Genomic DNA, 15,834 nt, shown 5'->3' with positions numbered 1-15,834 from the left:
GACAAATGATGCTTTCTGAGCTCCCTTTCATACAAGCCACACGGGGATAACTGATGATGAGACCTGCTGCAGTTTGCTGTGAACATTTCTCAAGCAGCAGCTTCTCTTGTTCAACCCAGCTTAAGCATATATAGAGAGGGGCATCTGGGGAGACCCAGGCACACTTGGGGAATGGTCCAACATCAAGGTACTATCTTCAGAGTGATCATGGGAGACACATTTTGCCCCAGAGGTGCTGCTCACATCAAGTATGATGTGTTATTGCTTGACAGTATCACTCAAAAGACAACAAACAAAAAACTGAATGTATCTCAGAACTAAAGCTCTTAAATCTGTGGAGTATGATTTGACAAGTGTCCCACCACAAACCACTGCTTGAGGGCACGCCGTGGGCGGTCCTTACCTGCTGCCATGTGGCTCTGCTTATGCCGGGTACACGTGAGTGTAAAGCCTGGAGTTTGGTCTCCTTCCCCCAGCACATTCTGTGTTAGTAAGTGTGTGGTATGTGTTAGGTGCATTTGTGTGGGAGCATGTGGAGGTCAGAGGTTGATACTGGATGTCTTCTGTCACTTTCCACCTTATGTTTGAGACAGGGTCTCTCACTGAACCTGCAGTTTACCAAGTTCCAGATGACCAGAAAAGCCCTAGGATCACCCCTAGGACCACCCCTAGGATCACCCAGCCTCTGCAGCACTTTTGATTACTGGTGCGCACTGCTGCCCTGGCTTTTCACGAGCTCTGGGGATCTGAAGGGCTTCATGCTTGTATACCAAACACTTTACCCACTGAGCCATTTCCCCAGCCTTGGGCACAAGGTCTGTACACACTGCAGCCCATATCAGGAATTCATTTGTTGGGATCTGCACTGTTAACACAGTCCCTGGGCAGTTGTGATGAATGGGCTTTGTGGGAAAAAAGGAATAGTAATTCCCACCAGGTGAGACTTCAGGTTAATAGAGAGCAACAGGGCGTGTCTCTCTGCAAAGAGGCAAAGCTGGCTGTCTGGCTTCTCCGGAAACTGCAGGGGCTGAGCAGGATCTCCTGCATGGGTTCTGCAGGAAGATGTGTTGTCTATGGACAACAGCTTGGCTACTCTGGAAACCAAGCAGATTAGCTATAAGAGACTCACACAGGGGGATTAGTCCCAACTCAAAGACTTTAATGTACATTGTGCTCTTGGAAAAACATCTCCAAGGAAACAAGAGGAACCAAAAGTCTTAAACAGCAGGACTCTCACTCAGAGGCCTGCTGTGAGCTCAAGCCTCAGAAGAGGATTCCAGAGTATAGCAGAGAGCCTGAGGTCAGAGTGGAGGGCCTGGGAGCCCTTCTTGAGGCAGAACTCTGCCCACACCGCACAATGGGTGTGCCCTCAAGACTCCCTAACACCAGAACCATGACGGCACTCATGAGAACCCCACAGCAGGGCTGGGGGAGTTAAGCTACTCCCAGCTATCTCCATAGCTCCGAAGAAAAGGCCCAGACTTTAACAGGGCCTAAGAAGCAGCCTCAGAGCAAGAACCTCTCCTTCTGCTGTTGATTTCCATGCCATCAGAAGCATCATGGTAGCCTTAGTGAAAAATGGGGACACATGGGAGGCTTGTACATCCTGCTTCAGAGTGAGGCCTCAGGGTGACAGTGGCAGCAGCAGAAGACCCCACAGCCAGCAGCTGACTCAGGTACCAACCACTGCAGCTTCTGGAAGAAGGAGGTGTGGCAGATGAAGCTGGCCACCTGCCAGACTCAACCCACCATCTTCCTTGTCACCTGTTCCCAGGCTAGGCCCCTGAGAGGTCAGTGGCCCAAGTTCTGGCAGGTTTCCTTCCATTCAAGCAGGAGCAGACAGAAATTCTATACAAACCACATTCAACTTCAAACCTACATTTAACTTAAAAATCCACTGACTTAATACCACAGACCCTAGGATGGATCTGGTTTCTTTCCTCTTTTCAGCAGCTATGGAATAAGCAGCTAGTTCTTTTGGATTTAATGTCCATTTTCTTATTGTCAGAGGAATTAAACTGTTGCTGGGGCAGGTTTCATCTCGACCTCTTTTTTTCCTGAAGTTCGGCGGCAGGGCCAGGCTACAGGGACCCATAAATGGCCACTTCTGCAGCATAGGAATGTCTTTACTGTGAACACAGGTTCTGGCTCCATCTTTGCAGGACCTGACTGGATCACTGCGCTGGAGGGTTCCAGGACAGATGAAGGGGGAGACTCTCACTGGGTTATAGCCATGAGGGGAGGGGTCTCCCAAGGCTTGATGCAGTTAGGACGTGCTGATGCCCCCAGGGAGCTCCACCACCACTGGGGCGCAGTCCTCTGGCTCTGAAGCAAAGTCCCAGCGGAACTTCTTAGTCAGGTGGGCTTGGAACTTCTCTGCTTTCTTCCTCAGGGTGGCTTCCACAGCAATACTGCAGGCAGAAGAAAAGAAAACCTACAGAGAACAGAGGGTAAGTTACTCCTGAGAACAGGGGGCCAAGAAAGCTGTGGAATTTTCCTCCTGGTGTTCAGTTCTTTGGGGCAGTAGATCAGCTGCTGCTGGCACTGTCCCAGGACACCTGCTCTGCACCCCAAACCAAGGAAGACACTGGAACAGGACTGGAATGGAAAATTACCATGCTGAGCGTAGACGCCCCATGACAAGTTAAGGCCATGAGAGTTACCACTACAGCCCCACCTGGGGTGGCATGGGGTGTGAAGATCTACAGGGCACCTGGGCACCAACACAAAAGATAACCGAGTATACCAGGTGTTGTAAAGAAAAGTTTTGGGAGACTGTAAGCCCTTGGATCCCATAAAGTTCTAGGCCCTCAGCCAACAAGGCTGAATTGCTGCTCTGATCTTCTAAGTGGGCCATAGACTGCCAGTTTGAGGCTTCTATTCCTCTTAAAAGGTGTCTTTAATGTTCATTTTAAAAAGCATTACCATTGTTTAAATCGTGGTAAAACATTTACAGCTACCATTTAAACTATTTTTAAATGATTAGCCAGTGTCAATACTTGAATTCCCATTGTGCAACCATTACCAATGCTCATCTTTAGGAACCTCATCTTCTCCAACTGACACTCTACCCACAACACTCCAATCCCCTCTCATTCCCTTCCCCTGGCCTTTGGCAACACTGTTCTACTTTCTGTCTCTGTGGATCTGACTAAAGAGGAATCATAGTATCTGTCCTTTTGTGGCTGGCTTATATCACAGAGCCCGTCTTCAAGGTTCATCTGTGTTGAAGGACACATTAAAACCTTTCTTTTAAAAACTAAAGAGCGGAGCTAGACATAGTGCTGCACATCTCTAATCCCAGCACTCAGAGGGCTGAGGCACAGGAAATTCAAGATCAAGGCCAGCCTGGGGTATACAGTAAGACCCTGTCTCTAAGCTTCCCTACCCCCAATTTATACACACTTGTAAGCTAGTATGTTTGTGTGTATGTATGCATAACACACACACATACATATTTACCTTTTAAAAGGGTTTTATTTTTATTTCTGTGTACATTTGTGCCTCTGTGTCTGAGTGCGCTCATACTCCCATAGGCGCCCGCAGAGGGCAGGAGTGAGTGTTAAGCGCCCTGGAGCTAGAGCTGCAGGTGGCTGTGAGCCACCTAACAAGGATGCTGGGAACTGAACCAGATCATCAGCAATTCAGCCCTAATCCACCCCTTCAGCCCTGGAATCTGCAGTCCGTTTGCCATTCAGCAGTCAGTGACATTTAGGGTGTCTGTTTTTTAGGTATGGAGAATCAAGCTCCCGTGGATACAGCTGTACAGGTACTTGAGTTCCTGCTTTGTTCTTTGGGTGCAGACCCAGACATGGAACTGCTAGACCTCATGATGACTCCGCCTTACTAAGGCACACAGTTTGCACAGCAGCTGGACCACAGCACATCCCTGCAGCAGAACACAGGGGGCTCGTTTCCCTGCAGCCTGCTCAGTGCTTCTTCGCCTTACCTATTAATCTGTGGACAACAGCCCTTCTGATAGGTTTGATAGCTATCTCGGTGTAATTTTGATTTGTACTTCTCTAATGATTAGTGATGATAAACACATCTTCATGAGGTTATTGTATATTTGTATTTCTCTTTGGCAAAATGTCTATTCAAGTTCTTTGGCTGTTTTTAAGTTGGGCTGCTCGATTGTTGAGTTACATACATTCTGATACTGAGTTGTTATTTTGATGTCCCCATGAACTGTTTCAGCTAATTCAAACATGTATGAGGAACAAAACAATTTTTTTTTACACATTTGAAGTGTATTCCAGTTCCTGAGAATTGCAAGCCAACTACTTCTTAAACAGCCTTACTATTCTCAAAGAAGTTTCAGACAATCAAACCGTACTTCCACCATGCTCTGAGAAAATACACCAAAATGTGGTTTTATTAGTCATCTTTAAATTAACTGATTAATTAATTTTTTAAGACAAGGTCTTACTATGTAGCCCTGGCTGGCCTGGCCTTGAGCTCACAGAGATCAGCCTGGCTCTCCCTTCCAAGTGCTGGAATTAAGGACATGTGCCACCACACCCACTTCAGCCTGCATACTTTCAGGATTTGGCACAGAAAGGTATTCAGTTACCCAGAAGGGAGTACAAAGGTTTTTGTCCGCTACCTGCTATCCTACAGGCCTCCTGCAGAAATGGCCACAGGGTACAGCAGCTATGATTCAGTCTCCTCCAGCTGTAGCTGGTCTATACATCACTTGGTTTAGGGAGCTTGTCTGACAAAGGCAGCAGACAGACTCTGTAGCCGATTCCAAGTAGCGACAACAACTTCTCCACTGGAATGGGGTCATGACTCCAACAGCAAGCCAGAACAGTAACTTCCTGCAGCACTGTATGATCTGGGGAGTAAAGCTCCTGTGTGCTTCCCTGAGGCCAGGGTTACTCAAGCTCACTGAAATAACAGGCTGACTATTTACAGCTGATCTCATCCAAGAGAAAAGCAACCCAAAATAGTGGCTCTCTCATACCTGCATTCTGGACTCCTGGTATTCTAACATAAAAATTGTTTAATGCACAGAAGAACGAAGACTACCAAGGCTCAAAGAAAATTTATTTTTGTCTCTTGTGCACAGTTCCTGGAACTGAATAATTGTTCATTATGTGATGGCGCTGGAGATGATCTAGGATGAGCATGCACACCAGGCCCCAGACTGCTGCTGGCTTACATGAATTGCAAAGGCCTAAGCTGAAATGAATTGCACTGAACTCTGTTCCTCTAGCATTGGGTCTGGCTTCCCGCATGGCATTTCTCACACTGTCTTATATCACAGTGGTTTATGCCTTAGAGAGTAGGGAATGAATCCTAATTACCGGTGTGTCCAACACAGCATATCACCCAGAGCCTGGCAGAGCTAGGTAGGGCCCCAGGATGCTAACCAAACAGAAAGAACAACACACAGATTTAAACTGTTGCACTTGGCAAGAGCCGGAAGTGAGAGGCCAGAACAAGCTGCGCTCAGAGTCATCACCCACCCTCCCCACTTTGAACATGCCTGAGAATAAAATTAACTAGTAGCGGGTACAAGCAAAGAAAGTCTCTGGTCTTCTCTATTAAGCTTCTGAGTTGAAAGCTGTTTTGTCTTTGTTGTCATTTAAATCTTTACTCCTGGAAGGCTGGAGGGCAGGAGATGACTACCCCATTACATAGATAAGGATGCTGGGTCACTACACCATGCTCAGCATGATCCGACCAAGCTGGGATAGTCAATCTTGTAACTTCTTCACTACAACTTTCTTCTGTCTCAACAGAATGAACACATCCTTGATCCTAAATTCTGCCCTGTACATGCTTGTACAACTGTAGCCTTTGCTGGTCTCCAGAAGCTGGGGCACAGAACCAGTGACTGTCAGTTTTAAAGACCAACTTTACTGAAGTCTACTTGCACACAATTAAATGTTCCCATGGCACCGTCTGACTCACTTGGGTAAATAGCTGTAACTATGCAGCCAGTGGACAATTATACATGGGCACTGGCTTTCTTTCGGAATCTAGTTCTCATCCAGGAGCCTCTGGACTTGTTGAGGCCTCACCACACTTAGGTCTCGGAACAGGTTGGTTACCCTTAAAATTACTCTGGTGTTGCCCTTGGATGGCCAAACCCTTTTTCCTCCCACCCCCACTCCCAGCCCCTACCCACTACTTTTTTTTTTTTAAATAATTTTACAAACTTAGTAATTTGTTTCTGTCCAAGATAACTGTTTCAGTACATAGTTTAGAGAGGCCTTGAATTTACTATGAGGCCAATCTGGCCTCCGATTTTCAGTTCTGCCTCAGCTTGCTCCCAAGTGCTGAGACTACAGGTATGTGTTACCACACTCTGCTTGATGGTTCAAAAACAATTCAGAAAAGATGTTTTAAAAGTATTTAGTTAGGGCTTGGGATACAACTTAGTAACACAGTGATTGCCTAGTCCTGGTGAGGCTCTCGGCTCAATGCTCAGTGACCCGGCCTCCTGTGGGGGGGCACACTACTAGGAGGTACTAGGAGGGCATCTATTCAAGCAATAATTTATTTTGTTTTTTTAATTTTTGGATTAATTCCATGCTTTCTTTAGAAGAACTTAGTAATCATCTAGTTACTTTATTCCCTAATGTAAAATCAAGTAAAGATTTCTAACAGCATGAAAAAATGAATCATCTTAATTTTGGCTGATTAATCTTGGATATTGTTTTTAAAATACTTTTAAAACAGGATGATCACATTTTGCAAATGAATACATTTATCTAAAATAAAAAACATACACCAGACAAGGTGGTGGCACATGACTTTAGTCCCAGCACTTGGAAGGCAGAGGCAGGTGGATTTGTAGGTTCAAGGTCAGCTTGGTCTAGAGTAAACTCCAGGCCAGGCTAGGATACATAGTGAGACCCTATTTCAGAACAAAACAAAACAAACAAAAGCCCCCAAGCCCAAATAAAAAATAAAATACCAATACTTGAAAACAGAAAAACAAAACAAAACAAAACAAACAAACCGCAAAACTCCAGTCATAAAAATGAATGGTTTTTTTGGTTTTTTAAAGGCAGGGTTTCTTTGTGTAGCCCTGGCTGTCCTGGGACTCACCCTGTAGACCAGGCTGGTCTCGAACTCAGAAATCCACCTGCCTCTGCCTCCCAAGTGCTGGAATTAAAGGCATGCACCACAACTGCCCGGGACAGGAATGCTTTTTAAAAAGCGAAGTCTGGTGACTGCACAGTGACTATATCACAGAGAATGGCTGAGCCTGTTATCCTGATTTTTTATCTAGTCTGAAAAAGAAGCTTCCTTAAAAACAACAAAACCGCTCAAGTGACTGGCTTACAAAGCAAACTGGCCAGAAGAACATAGTCAGCTCTGCAACCGAAGTGGTTTTAAAGACAAGACTGTACAACAGCAGTGAGGAGCAAGAGCGTGAAAGGCTCCAGGAGCCCCTGCTTTTTCTATGACAGACAGGGTCTCTGTGTAATCCTGACTGTCAAAGAACTTGTTATGTAGACCAGGCTAGCCTGGAACTCAGAGACAGCCCCTGCCTCTGCCTCCCAAGGGGTGTACCAGCACACTTAGCCTCATGTCTTTAATTTTTTTTCTAAAAATCACATTTTTTTGGAAAATGTGAACACGGCATGCATGTAGAGTCAGAAAGCTCTTTCTACCCTGTGGGGTCCTGAGGTCACACGTAAGTCAACAGCCTTGGTGGCAGGCGCCTTTACCTGCCGAGCTTTCTCCCCAGCCTGAAATGTCTTCCAAGGTCAATTCAGAAAATATGGGCTGTTTCCACTGGAGAAATAATTATATATAGGAGCTCTCCTACAATGGGCTTCAGATCCAAATCTCAGCCTTGTGATCCCAGAGTTCTGAGTGTGAACGAAAACATAATGCACATACCACCTATATAATGCGATGTATACCCAAGGTCTTGCATTGTTTTGAGGGTTAAATGAGACAATGTATGTTGAGCATACAAAAGCCACCGTTGGTGGGTGGCGAAGGAGGCAGATAAATTTATCTATTAAAAATGTTTATGATATGAAATTGGAAAGATGTCTCAGTAGTTAAGACCACTGGCTGTTCTTCCAGATGATCTGGGTGTGACTCTCAGCACCCACATGGTAGCCCACAACAGCCCGTAACTCTCAGTTCTAGAGGATCTGACATCCCCTTCTGGTCTCCATGGGCACTAGGCATGCAAGTGGTGCAGAAACATACATGCAGGCAAAACACCCAGGCACATTAATTTTTTAAAAGTTTACTATAAAAACATTATAGACATTACTGAGACTAGGGACGAAGCTCAGTTGGTACCTTCCTCACAAGGACAAAATCCTGGGTTCCATACCCAATACCATATTACCTGCACGTGGGGGCACATGCTAGTAAACCTGACACTTGGGAGGTAGAGGTAGGAGGACCCCAAGGTAATGTCCACCTATAGTGATTTTAAGGCTAGCATGAGATCTCAAAAATAAGACAAATAAACAAAAATAAGACAAAAAATAAGACAAAAAAACAAAAACAAAAAAACCAAACCAAAGCCCTATGAGTAGACTTGCTGGAGACAGCACCCAGAACAGTAATAAAGCGTAGAGCTTGCCTACAACGCACTACAGCTATAACAAAACAACAAGACCTTGGCTGTGTGATTGTATACTGGACAGAACACTTGCTTGCAGAACTCTTTCCAACACACTATTAATCCCAGATTATCTTTTCATTGACTTTAAGGAAGTTATGGTGAGTTAAGATGCTTTAAATGAAAGAAAAAAAGTCTTTTTGTAAAACAAATCATTTTTATTCGAGTCAAATCCAAGGGATTTGTAAAAGCCTGTGGCATTTATTCAAATATCTCACATGGGAAGGTTGGAGGAAAAAAAATCAATGGCTGAGGCCATTATGGTCTGAGTTTACCCATGCTAATGTGGCTGTCTTTAATGTCTGTAAGTGCTTGCACATACACACACCAGTCCCTCTCCATGGACAGTAGCATTTATGTTCCTAAGCAAGGAAGCCAGCTCTGCTTGACTATCTGGGGAGGGAGCAGACAGCAAGCTGAGGAAGCTTTTAAGGTCTGATTCATTCAGTCACAAACTCCAAGTGAGTGCCTCTGCGTGGGGGATCAGATTCTCACTGCCAAGACGGCTCATAAAAAAAAAGTTTTGTAATATCCTAGTCCACACTGTGCCTTTTGAAATATCAATATCCCCCACATAAAGCTCTTCTGGAGTCCCTCAAGTCCCTCAAGTATTAACACAGTCATAATCTGCCGTTCACTTTTTGATCTATCAAACGCTCTTTATAATACTTGACTGTTTCTTTGTATGCTCATCTTTTTATTTTCTGAGACAGAGTTTCTATGTAGACCAGGCTGGCCTGGAACTCACAGATATGCAACTGCTTCTGCCTACCACATGCTGGAATTAAAGGCATGGGCCACCACTGTCCAGCTTTTTACTGTTTACACATGTATTTATTTATCAAAGGAATTATAAACACTTTACATGTGAAAAAAAACAAGCAGTAACACAGGTCAAATGTCAAATGTTAGGTGTTGACTGGATGCTGAAAATGACCAATGAGAAAAAACTACAGGCTTATGGCTTTGTGTAAAATGCTGTATTAACTCCAAGAAGCACAACCTTGAGAGGCAGAGACAAGGGATGGCTTCACAGAGAGAGTCCAGGCAAGGGCACAGCAGGCTGAGGAGAGTCAGGCTGTGTCTAGAAGGTATGAGATAGGGATGGATATAAAGTTTCAGTTATATGAGGTTCCAGAGAACATTTGAAAAACAAGCTTATAGTCAATATTGCTTTGAACATTTTCAAATATGCTGAGAGGAAATGAGACTCAGAGGATGTCACTCATCAGCTTTTTACAATTAAAATAAACAAAGAAGACTAGTGCTCATGTGTGTGCTCTGGGTACAGTGCTCATGTGTGTGCTCTGGGTACAGTGCTCATGTGTGTGCTCTAGATACAGTGCTCATGTGTATGCTCTAGTTGCTTAGATTGATAGAATCACTTATGCCCAGGAGTTCAAAGCCAGCCTCAGAAACAAAACAAGATGCTGTCTCAAAAGAATAGAAGAGAAAAGAAAAGAAAAGAAAAGAAGAGAAGATGGAAAAGAGGCCAAGAGCCCAGTAACAATGAGCCTTAGGGCCAAGGTTGGCACACTTACATTTCCTAGGCAATAGGGGAGCCACTGAGAAGTGGGATCAGAGCTATATTTTGGAGCAGCAGAGGCAACAGTGTGGGAAGCAGATGGTTTAACAAGGTAAGCATGGAGGCTGACAAATGCTGATGTAGTCTAGGGGAGACCAAAAAGCCTGGGCTATGACCACATACAGGGGCAGGTCTGGAACACCACTACTGAGAAGTCTTCATTAACTCACCTGTTTACTTCCTGTTTTGACATTCTTGTTCAAGTATATTCCCTCTTAGAACAAAATCATGTATACAGCAGGTGCTCAGTTAATACTCCTAAGTCAATGAACCCTTGAGGACAGGAACCCTAGCTAAGTCCTCCTTGTAGTCCTCAACAATCGCAGTGGAATGCTGCTGTGGTATTTTAAAGGCATATATCCTGAACACTTTCAAATAATGACATCAGCTGGTATAACTCAGTAAGCAGACTGTGAGGCCCCGTGTTTTATTCCCAGGGTCCCATAAACTGGGTGTGTTTGGCACACACCTGTAATCCCAGACCTGGGAGGTAGACAATGCAGGACCTGAAACTCAAGGTTGTTCTTTGCTACAAAGGGAGTTTGAGGCCAACTAGAGCTAGAGACAGTGTCTAAAAATAAAAAGCCCCAAACAACCAAATGACATTAAGTTTCTTGTTCAGAGTTTTTCAAACTCTCAGCCCTGCACAACCCATGTGGGCATTGAGCAATCCAGCTGGGCCCTTGGTATTTTTTGCAGATCACTGCTGCAATACAGGCGGGGAACATCATGGCCTTCCTGTGCTTGTGTGACAGCGTTCGGTCACACTGTGAGGGTAGTACCTCATTCCCTGGGCCACATCATTTCCCATGGCTGCAGCCACCCACAGAGGCGAGTTAGTTAGCACTTGATGACATCTCACACTGCCTGGCAGCCCAGTGACCTTGTGAGGAGGGTCCCCATAAAGGTGGAATAAAGATTTAATTTCTCTGTTCTACAAAGAACAGAAAAGGGCAGTTTAATTCTTCTGAAGTAGAACAAAACAGGCTCAAGCCATCACTTGACAGATACATCATCACAGTCATAAGTCCTCTAAATGCCAGAGTTTCCAGGCAACTGCCTGTTGCCTAACTACAGAGACTTCCAATAGCATGGCGGCTCTGGAAGATTATTCTGTACCTTCCAAGAAACAACATCCACATGTTTTTTTTTTGGGGGGGGGGGTGAGGGTGGGTAGGGAGAGGTTGTGGCTGTATTCAGTACTAATTTTTTTTTTTCAGTGCTGAGAATTGAACCTAGGGCCTTGAAATTGTTAGGCAGCCACTCAGCAGGTTTGTTTCTTCATTTGAAGACTGAGAGTGATCTGGTATGCCCAGCAGACATGTGTGATGGTTCATCTCAGTGCCGACCTGACAGGAGTGAGAACCACCCAGGCATGCCTGTGGGGTTTTGTTGACTAGGTCAACTGAGGCACAAAGATCCATCCAGTAGTCCCTAGGCTAGGACCCTGGAATGTATAGAGAGAAGCAAGTGAGCTAAACATAAGCATTCACTACTCTCTGCGGTTGCACTGTGGAAGCCATGTGAGCACTGCCTCAAACTCCTGTTGCTGGGCTACCCCACTACAATGGAATAAAACTTTGAAGTTCAAAAATAAAATAAAGTCAATTCTCCTTTACATTGCTTTTATCAGGTTATCTTATCACAGCAACAGAACAAGTAACTTAGACATCATATAACACAATAACTATGGTGTCTGCTACCCAGCAGCATTAACAAATACTAGCTTCTTCCGTGGGCGGGAATGAGAGAAGCCAGACACCATCTTGCATGGAATGGGCCTATGGGGCATCACACACAGGAGAAGAGATACATTGCCGGCACAGGAGCTATGGGAACAGACAACTAGCTGTCTCTGCAAAACCCAAGAAAGTTACAAACTGTGAGTGACAGAGGCTGGCCCAAGCACATAAAGGAATGGGATCTGTTTGCCAAGGGAGGAAATAGTACAGGATGAAGATTCTAACTTGTTTGAAGCTGTTTCCCTAATTACCACTCATAATAAAAATTTAATTGCCAAGTTAAAAGCAAATTTTACTGTTTCTGTCAGAGAATCTCTGCAGAAGCTGGCACATTTTGTTTGAACAGGAAATCAAAGTTGCTTTAATGCTTAAATGAGATCTAAGGAGCTGCAGATGTTTCTATGGGAATAACGAGCTTCAAAACTCGGCCTCACCAGGCTTCGTCAACTCACGGCTTCAGCAAGAACTAGAAGCTGGTGCTCTGGCTGACTGTGGTTTTTCCCCTGGGTTCACGCCTTGGAAGTTCATGTGTTTGGTGATTGTAAGAGGTGGGGCCTGGTGAGAGGTTCTTAGCTCACTGGGTAGTGCTCTTGGGAAGGATTAATGTAGTAATAGTGGGGTTCTTTGGTTGGTTTTTCAGAGGTTGTCACTGGTAGGGCCACCAGGTCTTAAGCTCTGAGCCTCCAAAACCAAGAGCTAAATACACCTCTGCTGGGGCTGTGGACAGTTCTTCATTTAAAACCACTCACCACTGGTGCTGGAGAGATGGCTCAGCAGTCAAGAGGACTGGCTGTTCTTCCAGAGGTCCTGAGTTCAATTCCCAGCAGTCACATGGTAGCTCACAACCATCTGTAATGGGATCTGATGCCCTCTTCTGGTGTGTCTGAAGACAGCTGAAGTGTACTCACATACATAAAATAAATAAATTGCTCGCTGCACAGCATGATGACCTGAGCTCAATCCTCAGAACCTACAAGACTCCCACAAGTTGTGCTCTGACCCCCACACGCATCCCATGGCACATGTGCCCACCCTCACACACTACATTTAAGAAATAAAAAATAAATTAGACGGTCTCACATATTACCTTAAGAGTAATAAAAAAAAATCCCACAACTAGGTGGTGGAGAGGATACAAATTCTAAGTACCTAGTGTAGGCCCTTTGTGGGTGACATGCGGAGAGATAGCGTAAGCAGAGGGTCTCTGGCATAGAGGTGCTTTCAACACAGAACTAGGAAACATGGGTGTCAGCCCAGAGTACTCACCTGTAAGGTGCTGGTGAGGAAGTTGTCCTGGGAGACAATGTCCACAAAGAAGTCAGCAGGGATCTCACTAAGCTGGTGGTACAGGATAGAGATGAGGCTGACATACAGGGTGTGGTGCTTCACCATGGCAGATTCAGACCGACACAGGAGGTTCAGCAGCCGCTTCCAGTGCTCAAATGCCTCATACACATTGCCCAGCAGGAAGCACACAAAGGCAAACTGGAGTTCACCTGTGAGGTACAGAGCAGGGCTAAGACCCTCAGAGTTCGGAGCCCCTGCTGACATTTCCACCACACCTTAGCCCCAGGGCGCCTGCACCCTTGTCATCCTACAGACCTTAGAATGGGATTCTTCATTCACAAGTACTTGGCAAACATTTGCTGAACTGCTATTGGTTCAAACCACAGGCCCCAAGAGAAGTAAGTACTACCACACTTTAGGAGGTGGCCCCTAGGGCTGGTGAGATGGCTCAGCGGGGAAGAGCACCTTAGGTGGTGAGTTTAAATCCTTGCAACCACATGGTGGCTCACAACCACCCATAATGAGATCTGATGCTCTCTTCTGGTGCATCTGAAGACAGCTACAGTGTACTCATTTATAATAATAAATAAGTCTTAAAAAAAAAAAAAGGAGCTGGGCCCTATACCTGCCCATCAGAATTACTAGATCGCATTAAAAGCAAAGCTGCTCAGGGTTAGAGGTGGCTCCAGGCTCCAGTCTGCTCATCTCTGTGAGCAGACTATTTGCAGTTCTTCCAAAGTTCAGTTACTAGCACTTGCTACAGCCACCTGTGACTCCAGCTGCAGGGGATCTTCTGGTCTCTGTGTGCACCTGCACTCATACACCTATTCAACACATACACACACACACACACATGACTTAAAAATAATAAAATAAATCCTGAAATTTAAAAACAAAATGTAAGTAAAGCTGCCTATTTGTCAACTCAGAGATTTTGGTGAAGCAGAGATGACAGGATGCAGGATTTGTAAAAACAAGATCAAGGTGTAATTTTTTGTTTGTAAAATTTTATGTATGTGAGTACACTGTCTCTCTCTTCAGATATACTAGAAGGCATGGATCCCATGACAGATGGTTGTGAGCCACCATGGGTTGCTGGGAATTGAACTCAGGAACTTTAGAAGAGCAGTCAGTACTCTTAACGGATGTGCCATCTCTCCAGCCCCTAAAGCCTAGTATTTTACAATTAACATCTGGGTCACTGACATGGTCACCTCTTAGTGGCTACTATTCTAAGTTTCCCAGATGGCATGACAGACTCCAGGGCTGGTGAAAAGCTGCCATTACATACCACACTCAGTCCTTAGGCCTATTCCTTTAGGTCATCAGGAAAGGTAGCATCTCTCTCATCTTAAGATGAGGTCAAAGGTGTGTCCAAGACTGTACAACTAATGTTCTGAATAATGGAAGAAAGCTATAACAGATTTGATGCTGGGTAGGAATACTGTAGTCTCCCACAGCAGGAAATCCCTAAGGTCTTCTATAGTGCTAGCCTACCAGTCAGCTTACTTTTGTTTATTTAATCACAGGGCTCTGATTCCATTTCTGTGAGCAGCCTAGTGGCTAAGAGCATGGACTTTGGAGCCAAACTACCTGGATTCAAATCTTAGCTCTCCCACTTAGCAGCAGTATGACCTGAGGCAAGTTACTTAATCTGTTTATGCCTCCATTTCCTTATCTGAGTACTATAGGGAAGAGTAAATTACTTACTACAGTACATGTTAAGTGTTTAGAATAATATGGGGCACACAGCAACACTCAGAATGCTAGCTCCTACTCCCAATCTCCAACAAAGACTTAACATTCTAGAAGCCACTGTATGTGTGCAAGCCACTAGGGTTTTGCCTGGCAGATAGAATACATCTGAGCAGGATGTAGTGGTTCAACCTATAATCTAGCACTCAGGAGGTAGGAGGCAGGGGAATCACTGCCCCTGCAAGTCTCAGGATCCCAGGTTACAAAGCAAGACCCTGACTATACAGAAATGAACACAAGCTGACTACCAGACACACTCTGACTTCAAAGGTGGCCAAACTTAAGCTATGTACATGTATGGGTCATAAAAAAGAAGAAAAAAGGGCTGGAGAGATGGCTCAGTGGTTAAGAGCGCCGACTGCTCTGCTGAAGGTTGTGAGTTCAAATCCCAGCAACCACATGGTGGCTAACAGCCATCCATAATGAGATCTGATGCCCAATTCTGGGATATCTGAAGACAGCTACAGTGCACTTACATATAATAAATAAATAAATAAAAACTAAGATTATTTATAAAAAAAAAAAAAAAAAAGAAGAAGAAGAAAAAAAAGAGTCAACAAATAAGGCCTCACATGCACGGTGTTTGACCGTCACCATTAAGGGAAGGGTTTCCTAGTTCCAGCCTGAGGAATCTTTTCAAAACAGAGCGAAATTTTCTTTGCATAATGACTTATTTCTTTGTTTGATTTTACCTGGTTAAACTGTGGAACTAACATTAGCTTATTCTTTTGCATTCACAGCACTAATTTACTATTACTGATTTGGAGGGGTATGTTGAAAAAGGGTCACGAGCCGGGCGTGGTGGCGCACGCCTTTAATCCCAGCACTTGGGAAGCAGAGGCAGGTGGATTTCTGAG

General features: G+C 44.8%; 1 protein-coding gene across 2 annotated transcripts in view; it reads right to left on the bottom strand.

Moving 5' to 3' along the window:
* Nucleotides 1-1,138: 1,138 nt before the first annotated feature.
* The window catches only part of Aar2 (AAR2 splicing factor), a 20,912-nt gene continuing 6,216 nt past the window's right edge, over nt 1,139-15,834 (bottom strand). For both annotated transcript variants that reach the window (XM_031372503.1, XM_031372504.1), the window contains exons 3-4: nt 13,202-13,431; nt 1,139-2,434 (exon numbers count right to left, since the gene is read on the bottom strand). In XM_031372503.1, coding sequence (XP_031228363.1) covers nt 2,267-2,434; nt 13,202-13,431 — 398 coding nt within the window. In that variant the 3' untranslated portion in view covers nt 1,139-2,266. The remainder of the gene's footprint in view (nt 2,435-13,201; nt 13,432-15,834) is intronic.

Source organism: Mastomys coucha, unplaced genomic scaffold, assembly GCF_008632895.1.
Source record: "Mastomys coucha isolate ucsf_1 unplaced genomic scaffold, UCSF_Mcou_1 pScaffold15, whole genome shotgun sequence".
Lineage (NCBI taxonomy): Eukaryota > Metazoa > Chordata > Mammalia > Rodentia > Muridae > Mastomys > Mastomys coucha.
The sequence above is the reverse complement of the archived record's forward strand: the minus strand, read 5'-3'. Positions and strand labels throughout refer to the sequence as shown.